The sequence below is a fragment of the Lissotriton vulgaris genome, chromosome 3_1 (genome assembly GCF_964263255.1).
Source record: "Lissotriton vulgaris chromosome 3_1, aLisVul1.2, whole genome shotgun sequence".
Taxonomy (NCBI): Eukaryota; Metazoa; Chordata; class Amphibia; order Caudata; family Salamandridae; genus Lissotriton; species Lissotriton vulgaris.
In genome coordinates, this window is record NC_141689.1 from 538,219,959 (window position 1) to 538,244,408 (window position 24,450).

Genomic DNA, 24,450 nt, shown 5'->3' on the forward strand with positions numbered 1-24,450 from the left:
GGCACAGAAACAGCTAAAAAACGTCTTACGGACTGACCAGTCAAGCCAGCCCATTGGGCACTGCCTGATTTCCCATAGGCCAGTCCGACCCCGTTTGACCCTGTGTCTTTGTAAAGTGTGGTTGGAGGGGCTCTCGTCTCCTTAGGTTGAAGCTATGTCCGAGTGTGCCTGTGCCGGGGGTCTGAACACCCGTGGGTGGGTGGGTGACGGGGTAGCAGCCGCTGGCCTGTGCTACCCTCAAGTGACCTGGTGGTTGCTGCTGGACACTCAGCCATGTGGACGGGACGTGCAGTACCCAGGGCCAGCAGCAAGAGATGAAAGGCGGCGTGGCCGGGCCGGAGAGCAGCTCCTCCGTTGTGTGCTGGAAGGGGAAGGCTCTGGCCCATGCTGGGGAGGAGAGGCTCTCCATTCGTGCACAAGTGAGCTAAGCAGTGTACCTGGCGGCACAGAAAAACCGGACTCGCACTTGAGCTCCCCTTGCTGCTCTTCTGCAGACCCTTCTATAGGTCCACTGGGAGGGGCGTGTCACAGACCGGCAGTCATTATCATTGTATTTTTGTATTGCACGGCGTCATAGCGCACTAATGCCGTTTCTAAGGGCTGAATACAGCGGTTACTATTTAATGATACTCAATGAATCGTGTAAAGAGGTATGGGTGGGAAAAGGGTTACAGGGTATGGACGCTTCGGGGTTGATTGATCACGAATGAGGTCGCGATCACCAGCCATTTTCTAACTAAAGGGGCCTTTTCAATCGAACGCTGTTGAACCAGGTGTAAGAGGCCCCTGGTCTCGGGGTTAACGGGGTACAGTGGATTCTGGAGTATAGGGGAATAGGAGAGTCACACGAAACCAGGCTCTGAAGACTCCTTTTAAGAGAGCGCTGGGCAGGTGACAGACAGGGCGGAGGGGAACCCGGGCTGACCGTGCACAAGAATATTCTGGGCAATGGAGCACGTGACTGACAGGGCACAAGATGCAAGGAAATCCACACCAACACACGCGTGGAAGAGCAATGAGGCGTGGGCGGGTCAGTGGATAGAAATAACAGCAGGGAGATTCACTGGTTGTAGAACACAGAGAGACCAGGTTCGAGAGGCTCGTGGGACACTCGTGCACTAGGGTGCAGCTAGGACAGGGCACGGACGTAGAACACAGAGACCAGGTACGAGAGGCTCGTGGGACACTCGTGCACCAGGGTGCAGCCAGGACAGGGCACAGACCACCACCACATCCACAACTGCCACCACCACCACATCCACAACTGCCACCACCACCACATCCACCAACACATCCACAACTGCCACCACCACCACCACATCCACAACTGCCACCACCACATCCACCAACACATCCACAACTGCCACCACCACCACATCCTCCACCACCACATCCTCCACCACCACCACATCCTCCACCACCACCACATCCTCCACCACCACCACATCCACACCCACCACATCCAAACCCACCACATCCACACCCACACCCACACCCACACCCACCACATCCACCACCACAACCACCACCACCACCACATCCACCACCACCACCACCACATCCACCACCACCACCACCACATCCACCACCACCACCACATCCACCACCACCACCACCACATCCACCACCACCACCACATCCACCACCACATCCTCCACCACCACCACATCCTCCACCACCACCACATCCTCCACCACCACCACATCCTCCACCACCACCACATCCTCCACCACCACCACATCCTCCACCACCACCACATCCTCCACCACCACCACCACATCCTCCACCACCACCACATCCTCCACCACCACATCCTCCACCACCACCACATCTTCCACCAACACATCCTCCACCACCACATCCTCCACCACCACATCCTCCACCACCACCACATCCACATCCTCCACCACCACCACATCCACATCCTCCACCACCACCACATCCTCCACCACCACCACATCCACCACATCCACACCCACCACATCCACACCCACCACATCCACACCCACCACATCCACACCCACCACACCCACACCCACCACATCCACCACCACAACCACCACCACACCCACCACCACAACCACCACCACACCCACCACAACAACCACCACCACATCCACCACATCCACCACATCCACCACCACAACCACCACCACCACCACATCCACCACCACCACATCCACCACCACCACATCCACCACCACCACATCCACCACCACCACATCCACCACCACCACATCCACCACCACATCCACCACCACCACCACATCCACCACCACATCCACCACCACCACATCCACCACCACCACATCCACCACCACATCCAAAACTACCACCACCACATCCACCACCACCACATCCACAACTACCACCACCAGCACCACCACCACATCCACATCATCCACCACATCCACCACCACCACATCCACCACCACCACATCCACCACCACCACCACATCCACCATCACATCCAACACCACATCCAAAACTACCACCACCACATCCACCACCACCACCACATCCACCACTACCACCACCAGCACCACCACCACATCCACCACTACCACCACCACATCCACCACTACCACCACCACATCCACCACCACCACATCCACCACTACCACCACCACATCCACCACCACATCCACATCCACCACCAGCACCACCACCACCACCACATCCACATCCACCACCACATCCACATCCACCACCACATCCACCACCACCACATCCACCACCACCACATCCACCACCACCACATCCACCACCACCACATCCACCACCACCACATCCACCACCACCACATCCACCACCACCACATCCACCACCACCACCACATCCACCACCACCACCACCACATCCACCACCACCACCACATCCACCACCACATCCACCACCACCACCACCACATCCACCACCACATCCACCACCACCACCACCACATCCACCACCACCACCACCACCACATCCACCACCACCACATCCACAACTACCACCACCACCACATCCACCAACACATCCACAACTGCCACCACCACCACCACCACATCCTCCACCACCACCACATCCTCCACCACCACATCCTCCACCACCACCACCACATCCTCCACATCCTCCACCACCACCACCACCACATCCTCCACCACCACCACCACCACATCCTCCACCACATCCTCCACCACCACCACATCCTCCACCACCACCACATCCTCCACCACCACCACCACCACATCCTCCACCACCACCACCACCACATCCTCCACCACCACCACCACCACATCCTCCACCACCACCACCACATCCTCCACCACCACCACCACATCCTCCACCACCACCACCACATCCTCCACTACATCCTCCACCACCACCACATCCTCCACCACCACCACATCCTCCACCACCACCACATTCTCCACCACCACCACATCCTCCACCACCACATCCTCCACCACCACATCCTCCACCACCACATCCTCCACCACCACCACATCCTCCACCACCACCACATCCTCCACCACCACCACATCCTCCACCACCACCACATCCTCCTCCACCACCACCACATCCTCCTCCACCACCACCACATCCTCCTCCACCACCACCACATCCTCCACCACCACCACATCCTCCTCCACCACCACATCCTCCTCCACCACCACATCCTCCACCACCACATCCTCCACCACCACATCCTCCACCACCACATCCTCCACCACCACATCCTCCACCACCACATCCACCACCACCACATCCACCACATCCACCACCACAACCACCACCACCACATCCACCACCACAACATCCACAACCACCACCACATCCACAACCACATCCACCACCACCATATCCACCACATCCACCACCACCACCACATCCACCACCACCACATCCACCACCACCACATCCACCACCACCACATCCACCACCACCACCACATCCACAACTTCCACCACCACATCCACAACTTCCACCACCACCACCACATCCACAACTACCACCACCACCACCACCACAACTACCACCACCACCACCACCACCACATCCACAACTACCACCACCACATCCACTACCACCACCACACCCACCACCACACCCACCACATCCACTACCACCACCAGACCCACCACATCCACTACCACCACCACCACACCCACCACATCCATTACCACCACACCCACCACATCCTCCACCACCACCACCACACCCACCACATCCTCCACCACCACATCCTCCACCACCACAACCTCCACCACCACATCCTCCACCACCACATGCACCACATCCTCCACCACCACCACCACCAGCACCACATCCACATCCTCCGCCACCACATCCTCCACCACCACATCCACAACCACCACCACATCCACCACCACATCCACCACCACCACATCCACCACCACCACCACATCCTCCACCACCACCACATCCTCCACCACCACCACATCCTCCACCACCACCACATCCTCCACCACCACCACATCCTCCACCACCACCACATCCTCCACCACCACCACATCCTCCACCACCACCACATCCTCCACCACCACCACCACATCCTCCACCACCACCACATCCTCCACCACCACCACATCCTCCACCACCACCACATCCTCCACCACCACCACCACATCCTCCACCACCAACACCACATCCTCCACCACCACCACATCCTCCACCACCACCACATCCTCCACCACCACCACATCCTCCACCACCACATCCTCCACCACCACATCCTCCACCACCACATCCTCCACCACCACCACATCCACATCCTCCACCACCACCACATCCTCCACCACCACCACATCCACCACCACCACATCCACACCCACCACATCCACACCCACCACATCCACACCCACCACATCCACACCCACCACATCCACACCCACCACATCCACACCCACCACATCCACCACCACATCCACCACCACCACCACCACTACCACCACACCCACCACATCCACCACCACAACCACCACCACATCCACCACATCCACCACCACAACCACCACCACATCCACCACATCCACCACCACCACACCCACCACATCCACCACCACAACCACCAGCACCACATCCACCACCACCACATCCACCACCACCACATCCACCACCACATCCACCACCACCACCACATCCACCACCACCACATCCACCACCACCACATCCAAAACTACCACCACCACATCCACCACCACCACATCCACAACTACCACCACCAGCACCACCACCACCACATCCACATCCACCACCAGCACCACCACCACATCCACATCCTCCACCACATCCACCACCACCACATCCACCACCACCACATCCACCACCACCACCACATCCACCATCACATCCAACACCACATCCAAAACTACCACCACCACATCCACCACCACCACCACATCCACCACTACCACCACCAGCACCACCACCACATCCACCACTACCACCACCACATCCACCACCACCACATCCACAACTACCACCACCAGCACCACCACCACCACATCCACCACCACCACATCCACAACTACCACCACCAGCACCACCACCACCACATCCACATCCACCACCACATCCACCACCACATCCACCACCACCACATCCACCACCACCACATCCACATCCACCACCACATCCACCACCACATCCACCACCACCACATCCACCACCACCACATCCACCACCACCACCACATCCACCACCACCACCACATCCACCACCACCACCACATCCACCACCACCACCACATCCACCACCACCACCACATCCACCACCACCACCACATCCACCACCACCACCACATCCACCACCACCACCACCACCACATCCACCACCACCACCACCACCACATCCACCACCACCACCACATCCACCACCACCACCACCACCACCACCACCACCACATCCACAACTACCACCACCACCACATCCACCAACACATCCACAACTGCCACCACCACCACATCCTCCACCACCACTACCACATCCTCCACCACCATTACCACATCCTCCACCACCACCACCACCACATCCTCCACCACCACCACATCCTCCACCACATCCACCACCACATCCACCACATCCACCACATCCTCCACATCCTCCACATCCTCCACATCCTCCACATCCTCCACATCCTCCACATCCTCCACATCCTCCACATCCTCCACCACCACATCCTCCACCACCACATCCTCCACCACCACATCCACCACAACCACATCCACATCCACCACAACCACATTCACATCCTCCACCACCACATCCACAACCACCACCACATCCACAACCACCACCACATCCACAACCACCACCACATCCACAACCACCACCACATCCACAACCACCACCACCACCACCACATCCACAACCACCACCACCACCACCACATCCACAACCACCACCACCACCACCACATCCACAACCACCACCACCACCACCACCACCACATCCACCACCACCACCACCACCACATCCACCACCACCACCACCACCACATCCTCCACCACCACATCCTCCACCACCACATCCTCCACCACCACATCCTCCACCACCACATCCTCCACCACCACATCCTCCACCACCACATCCTCCACCACCACATCCTCCACCACCACCACATCCACATCCTCCACCACCACCACATCCTCCACCACCACCACATCCACACCCACCACATCCACACCCACCACATCCACACCCACACCCACCACATCCACCACCACATCCACCACCACCACCACCACCACCACCACACCCACCACATCCACCACCACAACCACCACCACATCCACCACATCCACCACCACATCCACCACATCCACCACCACAACCACCACCACCACATCCACCACCACCACATCCACCACCACCACATCCACCACCACATCCACCACCACCACCACATCCTCCACCACCACATCCTCCACCACCACATCCTCCACCACCACATCCTCCACCACCACATCCTCCACCACATCCTCCACCACCACATCCTCCACCACCACATCCTCCACCACCACATCCTCCACCACCACATCCTCCACCACCACATCCTCCACCACCACATCCTCCACATCCACCACAACCACATCCACATCCACCACAACCACATTCACATCCTCCACCACCACATCCACAACCACCACCACATCCACAACCACCACCACATCCACAACCACCACCACATCCACAACCACCACCACCACCACAACCACCACCACATCCACCACCACACCCACCACATCCACCACCACAACCACCACCACATCCACCACATCCACCACCACAACCACCACCACATCCACCACATCCACCACCACCACACCCACCACATCCACCACCACAACCACCACCACCACATCCACCACCACCACATCCACCACCACCACATCCACCACCACCACATCCACCACCACCACATCCTCCACCACCACATCCTCCACCACCACATCCTCCACCACCACATCCTCCACCACCACATCCTCCACCACCACATCCTCCACCACCACATCCTCCACCACCACATCCACCACAACCACATCCACATCCACCACAACCACATTCACATCCTCCACCACCACATCCACAACCACCACCACATCCACAACCACCACCACATCCACAACCACCACCACATCCACAACCACCACCACATCCACAACCACCACCACATCCACAACCACCACCACATCCACATCCACAACCACCACCACCACCACCACCACATCCACAACCACCACCACCACCACCACATCCACAACCACCACCACCACCACCACATCCACCACCACCACCACCACCACCACATCCTCCACCACCACATCCTCCACCACCACATCCTCCACCACCACATCCTCCACCACCACATCCTCCACCACCACCACATCCTCCACCACCACCACCACCACCACCACATCCTCCACCACCACATCCTCCACCACCACATCCTCCACCACCACATCCTCCACCACCACATCCTCCACCACCACATCCTCCACCACCACATCCTCCACCACCACATCCTCCACCACCACATCCTCCACCACCACATCCTCCACCACCACATCCACCACCACCACATCCACCACCACAACCACCACCACCACATCCACCACCACAACATCCACAACCACCACCACCACCACATCCACCACCACCACATCCACCACCACCATATCCACCACCATATCCACCACATCCACAACCACATCCTCCACCACCACATCCTCCACCACCACCACATCCACATCCTCCACCACCACCACATCCACATCCTCCACCACCACCACATCCTCCACCACATCCACCACCACCACATCCACACCCACCACATCCACCACCACCACATCCACACCCACCACATCCACACCCACCACATCCACACCCACACCCACCACATCCACCACCACATCCACCACCACCACCACCACTACCACCACCACACCCACCACATCCACCACCACATCCACCACATCCACCACATCCTCCACCACCACATTCTCCACCACCACATCCTCCACCACCACATCCTCCACCACCACATCCTCCACCACCACATCCTCCACCACCACATCCTCCACCACCACATCCTCCACCACCACATCCTCCACCACCACATCCTCCACCACCACATCCACCACCACCACATCCACCACCACATCCACAACCACCACCACATCCACAACCACCACCACATCCACAACCACCACCACATCCACAACCACCACCACATCCACAACCACCACCACATCCACAACCACCACCACATCCACAACCACCACCACATCCACAACCACCACCACATCCACAACCACCACCACATCCACAACCACCACCACATCCACAACCACCACCACATCCACAACCACCACCACCACATCCACCACCACATCCACCACCACATCCACCACCACATCCACCACCACATCCACCACCACATCCACCACCACATCCACCACCACATCCACCACATCCACCACATCCACCACATCCTCCACCACCACATCCACATCCTCCACCACCACATCCACATCCACCACCACATCCACAACCACCACCACATCCACAACCACCACCACATCACAACCACCACCACATCCACAACCACCACCACATCCACAACCACCACCACATCCACAACCACCACCACATCCACATCCACCACCACATCCACATCCACCACCACATCCACCACATCCACATCCTCCACCACCACATCCTCCACCACCACCACATCCACCACATCCTCCACCACCACATCCACCACATCCTCCACCACCACATCCACCACATCCTCCACCACCACATCCACATCCTCCACCACCACATCCTCCACCACCACCACATCCACATCCTCCACCACCACACCCTCCACCACCACATCCACCACCACATCCACAACCACCACCACATCCACCACCACCACCACATCCACCACCACCACCACCACATCCACAACTACCACCTCCACACCCACCACATCCACCACCACACCCACCGCCACCACCACCACATCCTCCACCGCCACCACATCCTCCACCGCCACCACACCCACCACCACCACACCCACTGCCACCACATCCACCGCCACCACATCCACCGCCACCACATCCACCGCCACCACATCCACCACCACCACATCCACCACCACCACATCCACCACCACCACATCCACAACCACCACATCCACAACCACCACATCCACAACCACCACATCCACATTCACAACTACCACCACCACACCCACCGCCACCACCACCACACCCACCGCCACCACCACCACACCCACCGCCACCACCACCACATCCTCCACCGCATCCTCCACCGCCACCACATCCTCCACCGCCACCACATCCTCCACCGCCACCACACCCACCAACACCACCACATCCACCACCACCACATCCACAACCACCACCACCACCACCACCACATCCACAACCACCACCTCCTCATCCACAACTACCACCACCACCACACCCACCAACACCACCACACCCACCACCACCACATCCTCCACCGCCACCACATCCTCCACCGCCACCACATCCTCCACCGCCACCACACCCACCACCACCACCACATCCACCACCACCACCACACCCACCACCACATCCACCACCACACCCACCACCACATCCACCACCACATCCACCACCACCACACCCACCAACACATCCACCACCACCACATCCACCACCACCACACCCACCAACACATCCACCACCACCACATCCACCACCACCACATCCACAACTACCACCACCACACCCACCACCACCACCATCACACCCACCACCACCACCACCGCCACCACCACATCCTCCACCGCCACCACATCCTCCACATCCACCACATCCCCCACTGCCACCACATCCCCCACCGCCACCACATCCCCCACCGCCACCACATCCTCCACCGCCACCACATCCTCCACTGCCACCACATCCTCCACTGCCACCACATCCTCCACCACATCCCCCACCGTCACCACATCCTCCACCGCCACCACATCCTCCACCGCCACCACACCCACCGCCACCACACCCACCGCCATCACACCCACCGCCTCCACACCCACCGCCTCCACACCCACCGCCTCCACACCCACCGCCTCCACACCCACCACCACACCCACCACCACCACCACACCCGCCACCACCACACCCACCACCACACCCACCGCCACCACCACACCCACCGCCACTACCACACCCACCGCCACCACCACACCCACCGCCACCACCACACCAACCGCCACCACCACACCAACCGCCACCACCACACCAACCGCCACCACCACACCCACCGCCACCCACCCCACCCACCGCCACCACCACACCCACCGCCACCACCACACCCACCGCCACCACCACACCCACCGCCACCACCACACCACCGCCACCACCACATCCACCGCCACCACCACATCCACCGCCACCACCACATCCACCGCCACCACCACATCCACCGCCACCACCACACCCACCGGCACCACCACAGCCGCTGCCACCACCACACCCACCGCCACCACCACACCCCACCGCCACATCCACCGCCACCACCACATCCACCGCCACCAACACATCCACCGCCACCACCACACCAACCGCCACCACCACACCCACCGCCACCACCACATCCACCGCCACCACCACATCCACCGCCACCACCACATCCACCGCCACCACCACATCCACCGCCACCACCACACCCACCGCCACCACCACATCCACCGCCACCACCACATCCACCGCCACCACCACATCCACCGCCACCACCACACCCACCGGCACCACCACAGCCGCTGCCACCACCACAGCCGCTGCCACCACCACACCCACCGCCACCACCACACCCACCGCCACATCCACCGCCACCACCACATCCACCGCCACCACCACATCCACCGCCACCACACACCAACCGCCACCACCACACCACCGCCACCACCACATCCACCGCCACCACCACATCCACCGCCACCACCACATCCACCGCCACCACCACATCCACCGCCACCACCACACCCACCGCCACCACCACATCCACCGCCACCACCACATCCACCGCCACCACCACATCCACCGCCACCACCACACCCACCGGCACCACCACAGCCGCTGCCACCACCACACCCACCGCCACCACCACACCCACCGCCACATCCACCGCCACCACCACATCCACCGCCACCACCACATCCACCGCCACCACCACACCAACCGCCACCACCACACCCACCGCCACCACCACATCCACCGCCACCACCACATCCACCGCCACCACCACATCCACCGCCACCACCACATCCACCGCCACCACCACATCCACCGCCACCACCACATCCACCGCCACCACCACATCCACCGCCACATCCACCGCCACCACCACATCCACCGCCACCACCACATCCACCGCCGCCGCCACAACATCCACCGCCACAACATCCACCGCCACAAAATCCACCGCCACAACATCCACCGCCACAACATCCACCGCCACAACATCCACCGCCACAACATCCACCGCCACAACATCCACCGCCACAACATCCACCGCCACGACATCCACCGCCACAACATCCACCGCCACAACATCCACCGCCACAACATCCACCGCCACGACATCCACCGCCACAACATCCACCGCCACAACATCCACCACCACAACATCCTCCACCACCACAACATCCACCACCACATCCACCACCACAACATCCGCCACCACATCCACCACCACCACCACACCCACCACCACATCCACCACCACCACATCCACCGCCACAACATCCACCACCACCACCACATCCACCACCACCACCGCCACCACCACATCCACCACCACCACCACCACCACCACACCCACCACCACCAAATCCACCACCACCACATCCACAACTACCACCACCACACCCTCCACAACTACCACCACCACACCCACCACCACCACATCCACCACCACCACACCCAACACCACATCCACCACCAATACCACCACCACACCCACCACCACCACCGCCACCACATCCACCACCGCCACCACATCCTCCACCGCCACCACATCCTCCACCACATCCTCCACCGCCACCACATCCTCCACCGCCACCACATCCTCCACCGCCACCACATCCTCCACCGCCTCCACACCCACCGCCTCCACACCCACTGCCACCACCACACCCACCGCCCTACGTAGTTGCTCGGTAAGCAATTTTCTGCCCACTATTATAAGCCCACAGACTTAATTTTGTTTCCTTACGGTTACTAAAATCTGTCCACCTTAGTCTCCAGAATTCCTGTCCAGAAGAGACCCCGTACCATGAGAGGGTCAAAATGTTGTAGACTACCTCAAAGAGATGGCCCCAGCAAACTATTACATTGCCAATGAAGACCTGACTGTATTAATCTTTGCGAGGGCTCCTCCTTTTTAAATGACAATAACCATTGCTTTTCGTCCTCTATGAGATCTATATGTATTGCACTGTTCGGTTATTGTCACCACACAGGGGTTCACGAGATCGCTTTAAAATAATGAAATGTACATAGTGTAAATACACAACTGCAAATATATTTCTCTATATGAAACATTGTTAAGTCTAATAAACTCTATTCACTTTGGCTAAAGTGAGTAAAGCAGTAATCCATGTTCTGTGGGCTTGTATATATTTCTATATAATATGTGCTGTGATATTGATAAGCCTAATTCAGTCTAGGTGTTAATCTACATTTTCTTCGTTTCTGCCTAAACCGCGCAAGATCTACTATTACTTGCTTATATTTGTATTCACTAATGAAACTAGTTTCTTGTGACCACTGTTTTCTGCTTACCAGAGATTTTTAAGGCATGGGCAGAGTGGGCTTTGCCCCGGGCCCCAGCCTTTCAGGGGGCCCCGGATAGAGCCTGGTCTGTTCTGCAGAGTCGTGCCCTGATGGCATTTAATAATTATTAAAAAGGTAGATACAGTTTTCCTTTCATTTGTTTTTAATGTGGGTGATGTGTGAGAATCTATTACTTGCAGAAAAATTGGTATGTTTCATGCAAAGTCTATAAAACAAAGTTTACATTAGATCAAAATAGGACCTCACCTATGATAATGGGGAGTGTGTTGCAGAGATTATTTGCAGTAATGTTAGTGGGCTGCTGCTGTGTTACAATAATGAAAATGTAGGTAATTATCCCTGAGCATTAGATGTAAACACATTTAGTATTTGGACCAATGTCCCTGTGATGCACCAGTCAGTGACCTGGCCAAAGAGGGCATGAAACAGCTGAAATTGGATTACAAATTCAAAGATGTTCAAACAGGTTCTCCCAGAACAAGTTTGGCCCAGGGCCCCCAAAATCCTGAAGATGTCCATGCATAGTCCTACTGGGAGGCCATGTCAGTTAGAGTTTTCTAAATAGTGTGAGGTCTTCATTAGCACTACACTGGGACATCATTTTAACAGGAAACTCTGAAATGGTTTTATTTCGAATCTTTACCACAAAGAGCATCTTCTTTCAATGGAAGGCACACTTGCCGGACATGTTACCATGGTGGTATGATGCAAGTAACAACCAAACATATTAAAAGCGCGCAACACACTGAATTGTCTCCACAGACTAGAGTACCTGGCTTGATGCAAAGAAAGGCTAAGCCAGCCTAATTGATATTCTAACCTGCGACAGGCAGGGTTCTGGGCAGTCGCTAAGCCCACTGAGCTATCATGATGTTGGAGAGAAATTGAGAAAAATGCATTTATTATAAATTGAACATTTGTTGACAGATTTGTGTTTAAACAGGACGGATTTGGGTTTAAACATTCAGTGTCATATTGGGCTAGAAGCACATGTTTTTGCAAAAGTAATATTCCAAAAAACTTGTTTGGTAAAATTGGTACATTATTGTTTCAAATCTTTCAACTTGCTTAAATCTTGTTTGATAAGAGTACATGTGCTGTGATCGGTTTCAGTGATCTGAAGTGGTTCACAGTTCACGCAGGTGAGTATTAGTGTTTAAAGGCTATTCATTGCATGACCTAGACAGATGTACACGATGTCCTCCAAAAGACAACATTTTTGACTGGTTAGAAATTGGGTTTCTGGTTGGCAGAGTTATGCACCCTGCCCAAAAAGGAACCACAATCCTAGAAAAGAGGGGTCAGATGCACACCATAAATTAACCTGTGCCCACCCTCTGGTAGCTTGGCAAAGAGCAAGCAGGCCTAGCTTAAGAGGCATATGTAAAGTATTTGTACACCACTTCAAACAATAACACAGTGAAAACATCACAAAAGGACTCCACACTAGTTTAGAAAAAGATTTTTATAAATGAAAAGAAGACCTAAATGACAAAAATCCAAAATTAAAATGTAAAAATAGGGTCTTAGAAGCAGTAAGTACCTATGGGGGCTATCTGGTCACGGTAGTCTGGGTCAAAGTTAAATGTTCAGACCGAGATCCATGGAGTGCAGACTAGATACAGAAGCCACGCAAGGCCCGCTGAACAAGGTACCTTGATCCTTGTCACAACAGCGAGATGCAGGATGCAGCTGAGAGATGAGTATGTCGATCCTGTAGCAGAGGTGATGCGTCAGTTTTCTTCACACAGGAGTGGCAATACGCTGGTTCTGAAGACAACGAGGGGCGTTGGAGTCATAGATGATGCGCCCAGTTTCCCCCATGTAATCTAGAGGATTCTTCGACCTTACCACACTGCAGCAGCGGCAATGCACTGTTCCGATGTGACGGTCTTTAAGGCTATGTTACTTCCGATGGCGTTACGCCTGGAACCAGTAGAAATTAGGTTCCGTGCGAAATTAAAAACTTACCTGTTTGTCAGTTAGACCGCTTGCTCTCCAGCTAAACTCTCAGCTTCTGCCTCTCTCATCCTAGCGCGGGGACACGCCGTTGCGCGTAACTCAGCGCTCTATAAATACCCTTATTATTATTATTATTATTATTATGTGCTAGTTCTGAGTGTGATTTACCAATTCTGATCCTGTAACAGCGAAGAGGAGTTGGTTCTGCTACATGCAGACAGGAGAAGCGTCAGTTCGACTAGAGCAAACTCCTGGGTCCAATTCGTATGGTTTTGACCATGCTTTTGGACATATGCAGTTATTTCAGAACTGCATCTGCACGGTTTTTAATTTGAAGATCAGTAGATATTGAATAAAAACATTTTCTCAGGGTAGTCCATTTTAACTATCGCATCACTGTGCACTCATTTTGCACTGCGCCCATCATCTTTACAAATGTAATTCTTTACATCTGATGGATTTTAGGTAATCCAACTTTTCCTTTCAAAACATCCCTGAGCTCCTCCCTCACAGTGAGGGGTTGTAGCCCTTGGTTGTACTAGGTTTTGCAACCAAGAGGAGATCCCAGATGATGAAGCATGTCACTTCAGTGAGTGATGGGATTCCCTCCTTTAAAAAAGGCCTTTTTCTGGTCAAACTAGAGGTCTTCATTTGCATGGCATGCTTCTAATTCATTAGTAGCTGAGATAGACCTGTGGATATTTTGTCTTGTTGTAGTCCTATTCGAATGGACCAGCCACAGGAGCAGGTGGTGAGAGTATGATATCCCAGAGTCTCAAAAACAAGAGGCAAGCCAACAAGCCCTTAGAGATCCTGGGTTCAAGTAGATTCCAGTTCTTCCTCAGCAGGGCAGAGGAAAGCAAGCGACAGGGCAGCACAACAGAAAAGCAGTTCTTCCAGAGCAGCAGTCCAGCAGAGAGCCAGCCCTGTAGCAACACAGCAGCCGTTCCTGACAGTTTCTTTACAGGTCCAGAAGTGTCAGATTTGGTGGAGTCAGAGACCCAGTACTTGTACCCAGTTGTGCCATTGAAGTGGGGGTGACTTCAAAGAAGGGTCTTTGAAGTGCATATATGTCCTTTCTTCCTAGCCCTGGCTCCAGACTCACTACAAGGGGGTAATCAACCCTTTTTGTGAGGACAGGACACTCCCTGTTGAGTTGCGTCAGCTCCTCCCTCCATCCTGCCCAAGATGAGTCATCATGATGCAGATGGGCACTCAAACCTAGCCTTCCTTTGTGTGTGGCTGTCTAGACAAAATGCACAAAGTCAAGCTGTCACCCACCCCAGACATGTAGTGGAGACAGGCTGCAGGCACAGGCTCTAGTTCAAGAGCAGAGAAATACCAGCTTTCTAAAATTTCTGGAATAGAATAGTGATGTTAAATTCAACTTTACCAGCAAAGGGAATTTATCATTATAATTCCAATGATATAAAACATGAAAGAGCTATGCCTTCTCAATCAGAAATTAATGCTTAAAAGTGTAAGAAGGAATTCTCAATGTTAACCTATGAGAGGAGTAAGCCTCAGACTAGTAAAACATGAATTGGGGTGCTTTTCACTACCAGGGCATGCAAAACCTAACAGTGCATGTCCTACTTTAACTTACACAGCACCCTGCCTTATGAGCTATCTAATTCATTTCTTAGGGGTGACTTGTGTAATAAAAGGGGAGTTTAAGGCCTAGCAAGGGATTTTAGATGCCAAGTAGATATGGCAGCAAAACGGCAGTGGCAGGCCTGAGACGGGTTTAAAGACCTACTAGTGTGGGTGACACAGTCAGTGCTGCAGCCCCCCTAGTAGTATTTAATTTACAGGCTCTGGGCACAGGTATTGCACTCTACTAGGGACATACAGATACATTAATTATGCCAATTAGGTGTGAGCCAATGTTACCATGTTTAGAAGAGACAGCACATGCACTTTAGCAGTGGTTAGCAGTGGTAAAGTGCTCAGAGTCCTAAAGCCATCAAAAACAAGGTCAGAAAAAGAAGAGGAAGAAGGCAAACAGTTTCTGGTGAACCTTCAAAGAAGGCCATTTTCCAACACTACTTATAATAGAAATATGAAAAAACCATGAATGGGTGGAGATGTGACCTAACAGCCAGAGTGCTGGTTTTGGAACTGAGTAGCAGAGGTCTGATGTCCAAAGCCATTTTACAGCCACACAGCCTGCAATTCTCAAAAATCACGGGGTTTAAGACAGCAAAATGGCTTTTTGTTATGTACAAAACTCTTTTTGGATTAGGAAACTTATCAAATCACAAAATGAGTTTAGAAACACAAAACAAAACGCTATTTGAAAGAGATGTTTTTTCAAATGGCGACTGATTAAGGTATATATCAATGTTTTGCGGCTGAAATCCAGCTGCAGAATGTTACATTTATACCTCAAAGGAGGTGTTAACTGAATGGGGCAATGGGAAAGGGTCCACTTGGGGCCCATCCCCTTTTGGAATGTTTAAGAAAAATGTTTTAGGGAGGATAAGGCAATGGTCCAAGTTATCACTGCCAACACTCAAACAACAAAATAAGTTTCAATGCATTCCTGTTGCCTTTCAGTAAAAAGGTCAGCATAAAAAAAACATTTTTTATTTAAAATGCAATCATAGGCATAATGGTGTGCTGAACCCTGCAGGCTACTATCCCGCATTTCTGTGATGGCATCCAACTATAGTGAGCTGCAATTTATGCCTTACCTCATGATAATTGACGAGGTAGCTCGATTACAAAATATTACGAGTCAGAATTGTGTGAAATGACCTTTTACTACATAGGTTGGCTTGCAAGATTCCTTACAATTTACAAAAAGCTGGTGCACAGTTTGTGACTATTTTTGCAAAGGGAATTTTTGTACATCATGCCCCAGCTTGGACTCCACCCTGAGCAAATCACTTAATCTCCATGTGCTTTAAAAAAAATTGTATTTGACCAGGAGTAATGAAAACTGATGCCCATATAAAGAGCTCTAAGGCTCTTGGGCCAAGTTTGCACTATATAAAACTTGAAAAAATGCAAATAAAAACATTTAAGAAGAGCCCTAAAAGCTCCACAACGAGTTTCCATCTCTTTACACCTTAACCAGCCGAACTTTGTCTTACCTGCCATCAAAAATACTGCTGTAAGAGGGAGGGTTTTCACCATTTTGCAAGCGGAAGCTCGGATTGTTCCTCCCTGGCGAGTGTGGATCAGCAAAATATGGTGGAGGTGGCGGCGGGAATACCAAGACAGCATCACCTGGAGAAAAATTAAAAGTATCAATGGCCAATATTTGCTGGGTGCGCCGTACGCAACAGGTGCTTAACCTCTGGTTATTTCTAGAATAGATAATACTAACATCTATACTTTGGACCAATTGCATTGCTATATGGAACACAAAACTGATATATATTTTTTTATTTCAGATTTTTTTAACCCAGTAGTTTTCCACTTACCTAAATAGAATGTACAATGCTATTCATCATGCAGCAAAATATCACAATACATGCACATATTATACCTAGACATACACATATCCCTGCTGGATACGTTCTCAATGAAAACGCAAACACTTCAAAAAGCCTGATCCCCAAATGTAAAGTATTAGCTCTGTGACTGACATTGTAAAGAAAGAATGATGAGAGCTAAACTCAGGCAAACACTAAAAGGATTTCATTGGCCCTTCTGTTATATTACTCTAGGGCGTAGATTAGCTCAACCATAATCTTGTACTTAAATAAGATTTAAGGTAGTCACCACAACACCATCACATCACCAAGGTGGAACTGGTCTGCGGCAAACCTATCCCCTTCTTTATAGCCCATTCCCTCGTATCTCAGGCCGCATTGTGGTTACCTTTTGAGATATTTCGGATTTTCAAATCCAGTGTTTGCTTGAGAGAGATGCTCTTACTCCTCGTTTCAGTTCCTATAATGGAGGTTAACAAAGACCCCTATCCTATCACCTTCTCTTTGGAGACATGATTCATGAGAAGCTTTAAAACAAACTCGACCTTTAGGTCACTCGCTGCACCCCTGCAAGAAGCAAAACTTGTCAAGATCTGTGGAAACCCTTCATGGTGGTCTAAAAGCAAAACTTTCTATTGATAATGAATTCGATTAAATAACTATATAGATCATATGCCCAAGGAACTAGAGATGAGTAATGTTTTTCGTGCCTATCGCCATTAATATATAAATATTTGTGAATAAGCTCATGCACATTTTGTGTGTGCACATACACTCACAGGTAGGAAGGGTCTTTGGAAGCTAATCAAACCGAAGTGAACAAAATAATTAAGCGAATTTGCAAATTCGCGAAATTCATCCTTTTCTCGCTCTCAAAGCAGAATCATGGTTGCTCCAGGGGCAGAAAAAAGAGAAAGCAGAAAACAATTAATTACTTTTAGGTGGAGTGTGAGCAGCCAAGCAATGTATGATCATAATGATATTTGTATTAAGGTAATACATTGCTCGGACCTCTGCCGGCGCTCTTTTAAAGCAACTTCCTTAAAATGGAAGCCTGCGCGCAGCACCGGCTGGTGCTGTAAGAGGCAAGCACCGTATACCGGCTCCCCTTCTGGAGAATTTGGTTTGATAATCTGTCGGGGGCATGAAAAGACAATAATTAACTAAATGCAATCACCATTACGGTAATTACTTTAACCAGCCCCTTAAAATGTTGGGCAACATGAGAACTCCTTGTTCCATGCAGGTCTCATTGTACGGAACAAGGATTGTGTGTGTTTGTTAAGCAGAGATTCCGGCTTTTTTTGCAAAATAAGGCGCAGAGGGATGCCTAATCAGTGGAAACTGGCAGAAGTGCAACCAATTTCACATCCGCTCAGCCCAAATTAAACAATATAGAAAGGTTGCACACTTCTACAAGCCAGTCGATGTTAAAGCTTCTGTCTGTACCTGCATCTCTGATTATGGTAATGTGTCAGGGGGATTGGTGACGCTAGGTTTATGGATTGAGGAGTGTGGATGATCTGTTTGTTTGCGAGCGAAGGAGAGAGGCACATATATCGCTTTTTTAAAAATATATATTTGAGTGCATTGAGGGGATGTGTGTTGACTCGCGTGTTATTACAAACTTATGGAGAACTGATCACCTTATATTGTACTTCTGGAAGAAGAATATCTGTGGGTATGGTGTGTTTCTGTCAATGTGTGTTTGAATGGGGTGTTAGAAGTGCTGGTTGTAGGGTTGTGTAGAATGCAGTCAGGTGAATCATCCCCACATTGACCAGTGTTCCCGCTTGCCAGTGTAGTGAATGACAGTCCACCTCATCTATCCTTTGTGGCCACACCACTTTCTTAGTTGATTTCAGACAACAGAAACGTAAAAAAAAAAAACACAAGAGACAACCCCTTCAACCTCATTGATACACTCAATATGGTACAGCACGTTACACTACAAACACACCCCTAAGGTCACATTCTTGACCTTGTCTTCTCAACCTCACCAGAAATCCAGTACACACCACCCAACCCCTGAACTGGGCTGACCAGTTTGGCATCCCTATCTCCATGCATAGCATCTTATCAGCCAATCAAGGTCAACACAAAATGGACCAACCTTCAGATCCTTCAAGAGTTCTCCACAAACAACCAAATGCCTGAATTCATCTCACCACTATTCTAAACAACTTCAAACAATTGTTTGGAAAGCTATGTGAATACCCACAGGATGGCCAGTGCAATCAAAAAGCCTTCAGCACCCTGGTACTATAAAGACCTCACTGAAAAACGCATCAGCAGACAGGAAAAGTGAGAAAAATAGAACGCCTGAGGATTTCTTGATTCTGAAGTCCCTTCGCTCAATATGCAGACAACTTATCACATTAGCCAAAGCAGAGTACTAAACCAACACCATCAAAGAAGCATCCAATAGAAGTAGAACAGTCTTCAATATAAAAGGTGGCCGGACCCACACATCATAGCTCTGGTTCTATGCAATAAAAAACCAAAACCAAAAAAATATCGCAGTAAACTTCAAGATGGCTGACCGGTGAGGAGCTCCGGCCGGGAGCTCCCCAGCTAGGGACTGCCTTCTCTACGTTTTCCCCGGGATTTCATCCCCACTGACTTTTTTTTTTAACCGGGGGTTCCATGGAATGTTTCCCTCTGAATCTTGCAATTTCCCTCTATTGAATTTTTTGCTGACCTCAACCTCCTCTGAAGAACTTAATTATCTACCGACAGTGGAGCCCTGGCAACATGGCTGATGCCCAGAGGAGCTGCCTACGTAGCTATAAAGGAGACTGGCTTTGGATCTCTCCCTCAGCCGTCAGCTACCCTCTGTGCCTGGGCATGGTCTCTGGTCTACCTGCTGGTTCCCCTTTCCTCTTGCGCCGTCCGGTGGACTCCGAGGGTCTGCCGGTTGCTAATCCTGTACATTGCTGCCGATGCCCAGCTGGGCTGCCTTGGTGGCCATTTTGGGATATGGCTGGAGATTGTCACACCTGCCGTCCCCTGCATTCCGGACCTGTGCCGTAGCTGCCTGGCGTCCTGCTTGCACCTCACAGAGGCTATGGGCGAAACGCAAGGGTCTTGTTTCCCCCAACAGAGCTGCCTCTAGAGTGCTGTGACACTGCTGCCATTATCACAGAGTTTGTTTCCCTTTTCCGCGTTGACGCGCCCTCCTGACCCCGTAGCTGCCTCTCTCTTCTGGGGCTGCTGCCTGGGTGCCTGCGACTTTCAGACTTTCCCTGGATTTCTTACGACTCGTGAGGGATAGACGACCTCCAGCCTTCCTCCATTCCAGATACGGTAACTGCCCTCCCCATTCAGTCCTGCTCCTGGGGTAGGTTTCCTTGATGGCTTTTTTTTTACCAGATTTGTGTTTGCCCGCAAACCCGCCATTTTGTTGCGAGGTACTTGGGATCCATGAACGGAATCCTCCATCTTAGGGTCTCAACATACTCCCAGACTGATTCATGCCGGTGTTCAGTGCCTTGTACCACCTTATTGGCCATCGCCCTTAGTCGACCCCTCTTGAGTCAACTTCACCCCTCTCTTATTGCAAGATCATGGTGAGGCACCCTTTTTGCCCTATCCCTCGGACCTATTCATTCCCTAATTGTGACCTGATACTGTGAGGGAATCCGGCTCTAGATGTGGTTGAGGACGGGCACCCTACCTGCTTGTTTGACTGACTTTTTGGTGGCCGGTCTGCTGTGACCTGATCTACATTTGATACCCCTTTTACTTCATCCCCCTTACTCTCTATACTCCATTGGTCTAGTTTACTATGCTATTTAATGTTCTAGTAACAGATGTAACTTGTAACGGATGTAACTTTGTTACAATGTGTAACCTCATGTAAAGTACTCTGATACCTCCGGGTCTAGCCAGCGCTATATGAAACTCTTAAAATAAATAAAATTGTCACATTTCAAAGTTTTTCGATAGTACAAAACCCATCATAGCTCTGGTTCTGTGCAATGATGTCTTATATGTAATGTGTAGAGTCTGTGTGTGTGTTTTTTTCAATGTTGTATATAATCTAAGTGTTGTGTCCCTGTGGTGTAAACATTGGTGTATTTTTTGAATTGGTACAAATTTGGATCCATAAAAAAAAATAGTTTAAGAAACTTTTAGGAAAATAGAAGATTTTTTTTAAAAACATTGAAATAAATCATGATATGATCATAACAACTGGGGAGTGCGGTCATCAAGTTTGAGTATTAGATTGAATGAGTATCAGTATTGGCATTTGATTGTTGTTTAGAGACTACACAAACAGAATAGTATCATGGATCAGCAATATGCCAAAGATACACAACTCTACTTGAAAGTCTCTTCTGCTTCTGATGCTCAAAGCCTAAAACACTGCTTGCATATCATCCAGACCTGGACGTCCAGCACCTACTCAAAGCTCAAACCAACCAAGAAAGATTTTCTGTTATTCATCACGAACAATAAACAAGATACAGTACAGACCTGGCTCAATGACATGAACCTGGACTGCTTCGAACTCCAACTTTTTCCGAATGCAAAGTTACTTTGATTCATCCAGGACACTAACCTCACCCTCAAGCAACATATTGCCAAAACATTAAAACAAAAACTGCCTGGTGCAAGTTCTCTCTTCTAATGAAAATCTAACAATTTTTTCCAGAAAGGGACTTCATAACGGCTATTCAAGCCCTCGTAATCTTGCATCTGGATTGTGGTAATGCCCTACTCCATGGCCTTCCAGAATGCTACACTGGCACCCCTTAAAGAAATCCTACATTTCGCAGCACGTCATTCAGGGCCTGAAGAAATATCACATCACCCCCATCCTGATTGAACTCCATTGTCTCTCCTTGCTGGCTCACACCATCTTGAAAACCAGCTGCATCACCTACAAAGCCATAAGAAACAACACCCCCACCCCACCCCATTTATCTTACAGGTCAGCTCACCATCTCTGATGGTTCTCAGCACACCTGCAGCCAGGGCACTCAGACTGCAGACTAACAAGTGAAAAACAAAGACAGTGGACATTTTTCATATATGCACCCAGTATATGGTACAAGATCTTTTCATCCAATGAGTCCTTCACACCACTACTGGTATTTAGGAACAAGTTGAACAATCGCCTCTTTAAAGAACACTCCAATACAATGCATTAACCACCACATACCAGCTTCCTCTTCTCTTGCTCATTGAAGTTACATTGGTCTTTGAGCACTTAAAGTGCTCCGCTGCTTTTTGCTAAGGTTAGCGCTATATAAAAATGTATACAGTACCCTTACCTAGCCAAGAAAATAATGGTACAGATTCGGTACTTATTCTAAGAGTAAGTACAGGAAACAGTTTACAACGCATGCGATACACAGCAGTTCAGAGCAAGAATTAAGAGAGTGCGTCTCTGGTGGTTTTTGTATGTCCAGTTCCCAGATACAATACAGGATGTTTAATGGGAGATACCTTACTTCCATAAAATGAATGAAGCATACAAAGCTTCAGGAGAATGTGTTCCTGTTAGATTTAGGGGTTCCTAGTTGGCACAGGTAGGTACTTGTGACAAATAGGGACCCTTAGTCAGGGTAATGGGGAACACTCCTAAAATAGCCCCTGCTCACCTCCTTGGTAGCTTGGCATGAGCAGACAGGTTTATCTAAGAGGCAGTGTGTAAAGCATTTGTGACCACATAGAGTAACTCAGTGACA

The 24,450-nt window shown here is 51.7% G+C and overlaps 1 protein-coding gene across 1 annotated transcript in view; it reads right to left on the reverse strand.

Annotated features, from left to right (window-relative positions):
- TMEM171 (transmembrane protein 171) overlaps positions 1-24,450 on the reverse strand; it is a 130,106-nt gene that overhangs the window by 10,777 nt on the left and 94,879 nt on the right. Inside the window, exon 4 of the mRNA XM_086960796.1 lies at positions 18,410-18,545. Within this exon, the coding sequence (XP_086816922.1) occupies positions 18,410-18,545 (136 nt within the window). The remainder of the gene's footprint in view (positions 1-18,409; positions 18,546-24,450) is intronic.